The sequence below is a fragment of the Myotis davidii genome, unplaced genomic scaffold, assembly GCF_000327345.1.
Source record: "Myotis davidii unplaced genomic scaffold, ASM32734v1 scaffold845, whole genome shotgun sequence".
Lineage (NCBI taxonomy): Eukaryota > Metazoa > Chordata > Mammalia > Chiroptera > Vespertilionidae > Myotis > Myotis davidii.
Window position 1 is genome coordinate 1638350 of NW_006296223.1, and position 8170 is coordinate 1646519.

The 8170-nt window shown below is 59.8% G+C and overlaps 1 protein-coding gene across 1 annotated transcript in view; it reads left to right on the top strand.

Annotated features, from left to right (window-relative positions):
* The window catches only part of SHANK3 (SH3 and multiple ankyrin repeat domains 3), a 46832-nt gene that overhangs the window by 36007 nt on the left and 2655 nt on the right, over positions 1–8170 (top strand). The window contains exons 20-21 of the mRNA XM_015568726.1: positions 3–888; positions 8094–8165. Of these exons, the coding sequence (XP_015424212.1) occupies positions 3–888; positions 8094–8165 (958 nt within the window). The remainder of the gene's footprint in view (positions 1–2; positions 889–8093; positions 8166–8170) is intronic.

The window sequence follows — 8170 nt, forward strand, 5'->3', positions numbered from 1 at the left end:
GCCCCTGCCCACACACACACACGTGGTGGCAGAGCCCCTGCCCAGCCCACGGGCGCAGCCCCCTGGCAGCGCTCCAAAAGAACCTGGGCCCGGCCAGGGCAGCTCGGAGGAGGAGCCAGAGCTGGTCTTTACTGTGAACCTGCCTCCTGCCCAGCTGTCCTCTAGCGACGAGGAGACCAGAGAGGAACTGGCTCGCATTGGGCTGGTGCCACCCCCCGAAGAGTTTGCCAACGGGCTCCTTCTGACCACACTGCCTGGCCCAGTTCCCTCACCCGCCACGGTGCCAGGCCCGGCCTCAGGGAAGGCGAGTAGTGAGCTGCCCCCCGCCCCTGAGTCTGCAGCTGACTCGGGTGTGGAGGAGGTGGACACGCGCAGTTCCAGCGACCCCCACCTGGAGACCACGAGCACCATCTCCACAGTGTCCAGCATGTCCACCCTGAGCTCCGAGAGCGGGGAGCTCACTGACACCCACACCTCCTTCGCTGATGGACACACTTTTCTACTCGAGAAGCCACCAGTGCCTCCCAAGCCCAAGCTCAAGTCCCCGCTGGGGAAGGGGCCGGTGACCTTCAGGGACCCTCTGCTGAAGCAGTCCTCGGACAGTGAGCTCATGGCCCAGCAGCACCATGCCGCCTCCGCCGGGCTGGCCTCTGTCGCTGGGCCTGCTCGCCCTCGCTACCTCTTCCAGAGAAGGTCCAAGCTGTGGGGGGACCCCATGGAGAGCCGGGGGCTCCCCGGGCCCGAAGATGACAAACCAACTGTGATCAGTGAGCTCAGCTCCCGCCTGCAGCAGCTGAACAAAGACACACGCTCCCTGGGGGAGGAGCCGGCTGGTGGCCTGGGCGGCCTGCTGGACCCTTCTAAGAAGTCGCCCATCGCGGCAGCTCGGTGAGCAGGGCAGCTGGGGAGGGTCTTGTCCCATGTCCACGGGCCTCCCTGTCTGCCTCTTGTCCATCATGGTTCCATCTGTCCCACCCCTTCCTGTCCTCCTGTCTACCTCTCCGTCCTTCATCTGGCCTTGCTTCGTCTGTCTGAGGCAAGAGGCTCTCTCAGGGGATCTGAAGTGTCGGGGCTGCTGCTCTCCCCACCCCTTTGGTGCTGAGTGTGGGAACAGGATAACCGTCAGAGGTCCAGGCTGGGGGTGAGCCCCCGCTCCACAGCTCTCCGGGAGGCTCCCACCTGGAGTTCCTGCAGCTCACCCTGGACCAAAGCTGCTCTACCATTAAGTGGCATCTGTGGCTTAGTCCAGAGTCGCACCTCCCTGCCCTGTTTGGCTTCCCTCTGGCCCTGGGTCCTCCCCGCTGTGGCCACGTGGCTGCATGTGGCCAGGACTCCTTCATGTAGCTTTTCTTGCCTCGTGTCCTTTTCCTTGGGGGACCCACACCAACTTTTTGTTTTCTGTCCCAGAAACATTTCTGTCTCTCAGCACCACCTCGGAGTCTCTTAGACAGACTGTGGGGTTTTGAAGGTGCATGGAGAAGCTGCCCTTATATGGAAGCCACTCCATCTCCCTGCTCCCTTCATCTGGCCTCTTGCCTTCTCTGACCTTCCCTGTCCCTCTGTCTCTCTTACTTTCCCACCTCCTGCCCAAGGTGGGAACTTGAAGGGGCCACCCTGTGCCCTGGTTGGGTTTTGCCCCCATGGAGACCCCTGTGGCTCCTTGGGTGCTGGTCTGAGGCAGAGCTGGTCACTGGTTGACCCTTCTTTGCCCCTAAGCCCCCCCCCCCCCCCGCACTTCTTGTTACCTTGACCAAATGTAGCCAGCCTTTTCCTGTCCACTTGGAAGGCAGAGTTCACAAAGCAGTGAGGGTTCAGGTGTCACTCAAGGGCTTGTCTTATCTGTCTTCTTTCAATTCAGGATTCAAAGGATAAGTGGGGGTTTGGGAAGCTCCCAGTGCCGGGCAGAAATCCAAGAGTGTGGCCCCGCTCCTGTCACCCCAGGGGCTTGCTCTGGGACCCTCTTCCCTTTTGTCCTCTTCCATCTCCCAGTGGCATGTGAAAGCCCCCTTCCTGGCAGGGCAGTGTTGAAAGTGCCCTCAGAGCAGGCACTGTGAGCATGACTGGTGTCCAGCTGGGATGAGGACCCAGAGGTGTGGGCTTCCCTGACCAGCCTCAACCACCCCCATCCTCTCTGCTCCTCCTCCCTCTGTGCCCCTTGGTCCCGATGAAAATCAAAGCCATTTAAAGTGGGTAGCACAGTGCCTGGTACAGTGCAGACCCTCAATAAACATTTGCTAAACAGATGAAAGAATGAAGCCCAATGCAAGTGCTGTCTTTTGTGCTTTGAGATCTAGGGAGGTGGCTCAGGACAAACCCCTACAGGACAGATGCGTGGCTCAGATTTACTGATTGTCGAGCCCAGATTTTGTCATTCTCTGTGCTGGCCCCCATGGGACGGCTGGGGCTGTCACAGGGCAGGGGGGAGGGATTGCTCAGCTGGCCTCTTCCTACTCGCCCTTCTCTGAACTCACCGTCCCACAGGTCATCCTCAACATTTCTCCCCTGTCAGCATGAGGGGCTCTTGTCCCCTGGCTCTGAGTTGTGCCAGAACCCTGTGCTCATTTCATTTCTCAGACATGGGGTGGGAAGGCACGTTCTTTGCATCTCGTCTGTTCTGCACCCACTGGAAAGTGAGCCTCCTTCACTCAGTAGTTCCTGCAGAATTCTATCTTCTGAATTCGCTTCCCATGGTTCCCTGCTCTCCCCTGAGCCCATCACTGGGGCCAGGGAGACACGGCTGTCATCGGCCAGGCTTGTCCCGGAAGCCTGGGCATGGGGTCCACCCAGCTAGTGAGCTGGCGCTGATAGGGACAGAGGGAGGTTCTCCAGGGAAAGTCAGGTGCTGTTTCCAGAGGTACAGGTGCCAGGCAGCCTAAAACAACAGACATCCTTGCGACATGGCCTTCACCAACTTCGGTAACTCACTTCATTGCCTGACATCAGCTTGGGGTCACATGGCCCTGGATTTCAACCCTCAGCAGGTCGCATCTGAGCGCTGTCATCTTGGACAAGCCACTTAGACGCTGTGAACCACAGTCCCCCTCCTGTGAAATGGTGGGGGTGGCAGGCAGCGCCCCTGCGAAGCTCCACGCCCAGGACTGCAGTGTGGCAGGCTCTCATGGCTCTGCTATCATTGGCCCCCAGCGTGCAGCCAGGCTAATTTTCGGGTCCTTGTGGGGAAATGCATGCTGGGCGTGACCCGAGAGGATGTCGTGCCATTTCCGTTCATCCTTGCAGCCACTCTGCTACCGGACACTGACAGTCTCCATGGCCAGACAGAACTGACGTGCTGAAGAATGCATTCCAGCCAGGAGGTGGCAGCATCTGTCTGACCTGGGTCCTGCTCTCTGTCTACCATTGGGAGCCTCTGTTTCCCAAAACCGTCCTGGCGACAGACTTGGGGTTTATGTACAGTCGTCTCACACAGAAGCGCATGCATCCATTCTGTGGTCGGCACTATTTATTAGGAGTGTGTAACCAGTGCACTTGTGCTCTGAAATCCCTGCACTCAAGCCCACTCAGTGCCCCCAATCTGCCAGGTGCCTGAAATTGCCTCTCCTTCGCATCTCCCTGGCTCCTGCTCACACTTCCTCCCTCTCCCTTTGCTCCCCTTTCTGCCCTCGGAGCAGGGTGCCGTGTGCTGTGTGCGCAGGGCACTGTGGTACACGGGATCATGCTCCCCGTGGCTGGCAGTGGCTGGGCCCTGTCGTGGCTGCTCTTGTCCTACAGACAGTGGTGGCTAGAGTCTGGCAGTCATTTCTCATTCAGTGATAACACTTCTGCTGGTCCTGCCTTGGCGACAAATGTCCAGGGAGGCTCTCTCCTTCCCAGGACAGTTCCTGGTTGAGGCCCCAGGCACTGGCCATACATCACACTTCTGCTCCCTGTCCCAGTCCCACATGTGTTCTAGACCCACTTCTGTCCTCACCTGTCAGACATGCCCCTCTCTGCCCACCTTTCCCACTCAGTGGGTGCCTCAATCCAGGCTCTGATGTCCTTTAGCCACAAGATACTCTGGGGCCTGAGATCTTTCTGGGCGAGTTCAGCTGCCCGGTGTGTCATGGACCTGAAGCTCGGTCACTCGTAGGAATGATCAGCCCGTTTGCTGGGGGCATTCTTTGTTTTTCGGGTGAAGGTGGAGGATGCAGCTGCTGGTTACTGCCCGGAAGGTCCAGGACCTTTGGCTTGGGGGACATTGATACCAGGCCATCCACCTGCTCTGTGATCCCATCTTTGGGTCTAGCCTGGGGGACAGAACGCTTGTCTGCTCAGAGCCCACATTTTCTCTGAGGTCCCCATCTGCCTGAACTCCATTTGTCTTCCAGGCTCTGTGGTCAGATCTGACCCCACAAGTGGTGTGGGGTCCACAGCGTCTCTGAGCCCCGCGGCAACACTCAGTTCTGCTGTGGCTGTTTCACAGCCGTATGGCCCTCACATCTGGCTTTATAGGGGACAGTTTGTAGCGACATAGCTTGGGAAACACCAAGTTAAAAGGTTTCTTCCCTGCAGTGCTTCTTAATGCCTTTGACATGTTGTGTGCTGTAGTCTCGCGCCTGTCAGCTTCTTCAGTAGATCACTAGTCAGTGCCTCACAAAAGTTCCTGAGATGCCAAAGAAACCCTTTCCTACTGGGCCCCGTCCTGTTCACAGGTGTGACAGGGATCTGGAGGAAACCCCGTGTGACTGCAGGGCTAGTTCTTCTGAAACCTGGACAGACGCTTGCTGTGTGCTGGCCAGAGTGGGGGCGCTGGGGCCAGGATGTCCTTGTAGGTGACACGAGGTTGGGACACATGCAATGTGTCCCCAGAAGATGTGATAGGGGATCGGGAAGGGGCTGCAGACGAGGGGGTGTAGAGGCGTTTGTAGCACGTCAAGGTTGGAGCCGTCAGCAGGGGTGGGCGCTGTGACTGGCGTGGGTGGAGCTTACAAGCCTGTGTCTAATTCTGTGCTCCTGTTCAGGCTTATCTCCCTAAACAAGGTTCCCACACAACAGAGGCCCCAGGCCTTTGCCTGTCCTGTCTCAGCGCTGCCCCAGAGCCCCGAGGCAGAGGCCAGGCCAGAGAGTGGACATGTTCTGGCCTGTTGACACCAACGGCCCACAAGTAGTCAAGCCTGGGAATCATGTTACTTTTGTTTGGTGTCATTTTTTCAGTGCATCTGTGTTCTTGGCTTTGTGTTAGGTACCACGAGTTCAGGGAAGCTGTGAGGAAGTGGGATGCAAGGTCCTGGGTGAGACCTGGATTCACAGGTGGCTGGGGCCAAGGAGCAGGCCTGGGTCACTGCTGGCAGCTGGGCACTGGCAGCCACGAGGCTGACATCATGGGGAGGCCTGATGGTGGCTGCAGGCCCCTGGTAGGGGGAGGCCTGGGGGGAGGAAGAGCATGTTTGGAGACCCAGACTGGCCAGGCCACCCATGTGGGCACATTGGCTGTAGCAAAGATGGGGGAGAAAGTGCCAACTAAGACGGCAGCTTGGGAAACCTGAGTAGGGAGGAAGGGTCGTGGGAAGGGCACTGTAAAAGGCAACAGGTCGGCAAGGGGTCCTGCTGACAGCCTGCACAGACCTCACTGGCTGGCTGAGGTGTCAGGAGGCAGGACAGTACAAGATCCAGACGCTGGAAGAGATGCTGGGAGGCTGCTGAGCTGCCTGGAGGAGGGGTGCCAGGGCATCAGGACTGTGTGTTACAGGGTGGCAGGCTGGCAGGTGCTGTGGCGTGGGAGCCTGGCTGGGGGGCAGTCAGACAGCTGAGAGGGGTGATGGACAGTGATGGGTGTGCAGACATGGCTGGGACTCCTGCCCTTGGGACGATGTGGGCAGTTCCCTGTCCCCAACAGGTAGGGAAGGAGGAGCAGACACCTGGGCGGTGGTACCCCAGCCACTCCTGCTGTGCCCTGGACCATGCCCTAGGCTCCTCTAGGCCTCCTGCCTCCAACATGATCTGGGTAACTTAGGCATGAGCTGGCCTTCTCCCTCCACTCCAGCTTGGTGGCACATGGCCCTTCAGTCCCTCACTCGTAGCACCTCCTGGCACCAGTCCCAGTCTGGCTGGTGCCCACCTCCCTGAACCCAGCACCCCTCCAAGGGAGAGTCTCCCCAGGTACTCTGGAGCCCGCCCACCCTCACCCCAGGCCTCCGACTCACCCATCAGGCAGGAGGGCTCCAGCACTGCCTACACAGACCATCTTTGCAGCTTGGCTGTGATCCCGTCAAGTCATCATTACACTTCTGTCCCAGGCTAGGGTTGCTGTGTGAGGGCCCTGGTGGGAGTGCCTGTGTTGGGGCCCAATCCCACAGGCCACTTAGCATCTTCCCAGCACTGCCTCCTCCCTAGTGTCACTACCTCCGGCACCCACCTTCCCCTTGCAGTGCCCCCTTGGACATTCTTCTTGCCTCTGCCACTCCACGGTGCCATAGAGATCAGGTTTGTTCAGGCAGGGGCTTCTTCTGGTTGGTGTCTGTTCCTGGGCCGCCCGCAGTGTCCTTGGAGCTCCTCTCTGCTGGGGTGGAGGGCATGGTCTGGCCTCTTCAAGAGGCTCTGCTGTGGGTTGAATGAGTTGGGAGGAGACGGTAGGAAAAGAGGCTAGGAGAGAGGGCCAGTGGAAGGAGGGACAGAACTGCGTCTCCAGGGAGAGGCTGCCCTGCTCAGGTGGGAGATGAAAAGACAAAACCTGCTTTAAGGGGAGGTTGGATGCCGAGAACACCCCATGCTGTGGGATGGGTGCCAGTTCAGGACGGCATGAGATGGGTGGGGGTGCCCTGAGGGGATTCCTTAGCTAGGCAGAGGCAGGTGGGATGGAAGCAGAGTGGAGTGTGAGGGGACATGAGACATCAGGTACCAGAAGCCTGCTGAGCACTTGCTGCACTCGGGGTTGGAGCCTGGCTGGGGGTGGTCATTACAGCCTGTGGGTGGGACTCTGTGGTCTGTACCTCACAAACCAGAGAACAGGTCTCAGGCAAACCAGGAGCCAGCCAGATCTGCCCCAGTCTGGCCTCCTCCCATACCCTCAGCAGCTTCAGATTTGCCCCCTCCCCCCATCACACCTGGGCCCACTGCACTGGAGTTCCTCCCTCACTGGTTGTCCGGCCAGGGGTCCCTGCCCCTGGCTGCCCTGACTGTGGTCGTGACTGTGGGCCGCGTGCCTGCTGTGTGGGCCGGGCTGCTAACACTCTCTCTCATTGCTCTCTCCTGCCCATCTGCATGTGGCTGCTCTGTCTAGCTGCGCGGTGGTCCTGAGCGCCGGCTGTGTAAGTGAGCATGCTCATCCCATGCCTCTGTCCATGCGCTGCACCTGGCCGCCCGGTCTCTGCTCTGCTCGGCTTCGCGGGGCTGCGGGGCCCCTGGCAGCCTCCTGAGGCTTCTGGCCACTCTAGGGGATGGAAGGGGGGTGTCATGGGAGTCCCCCAGCAGGCCTCCCGGCATGACCATGCTGGCGAGGGACTGGAGGGTCCCACCAGATGATGTTGGGAAGTGAGGTGCCATCTGTCTATTGTGTGTGTGGGTGTGTATGTGTGCGTGTGCATGCCCGCACACATGTGCTGCGTCCCTGTCATGAGCAGGTCCCTGCCACTGCTGCTGCATGTCTGTGACACGTGTGGATGCTGTTGCTGCTGCCGTGCGCAGGCCTGTGCAGGGAGACGGTGTCATGGTGTCGCTGCCTCAGGCCCGCCCTGCACGTGCTGCTTGTCCGTGTGGTCTGTCTGGTGTCACGGACTTGTTCAGGCTCGTGCTACAGCCACAGCCAGCCTTTCTCACGACACAGCTCCCTGCAGCCAGCCCTAGTTGCTCGGGGTCTCCTGAGAACAGAGCTGCATGGGGACTGGTGAGGGTTCTGCCAGAGCCTCCCCTGCAGGGCCGGGTGGATGGGCAGCAGCCCTTTGCAGGAGAGGCTGCCTTTCCTCTGGTGGCTGGCGGGTCTTGGAGCCCCTGTGGAGTGAATGGGGCTGCTGGTTTTCTTCCTCCTCATTCCACTCAGTCTAGGGTTCCCCCCCGCCCCCCCCACACACACACCAGCATGGCACTGGTTCTCACCTGGGAGCCACAAAAATGGCGGGACTGGCGCCCCTCACCTGGCCTTGACCCCTCTCCCTCCGCAGGCTCTTCAGCAGCCTCGGTGAGCTGAGCTCCATCTCAGCGCAGCGCAGCCCTGGGGGCCCGGGCGGCGGGGCCTCCT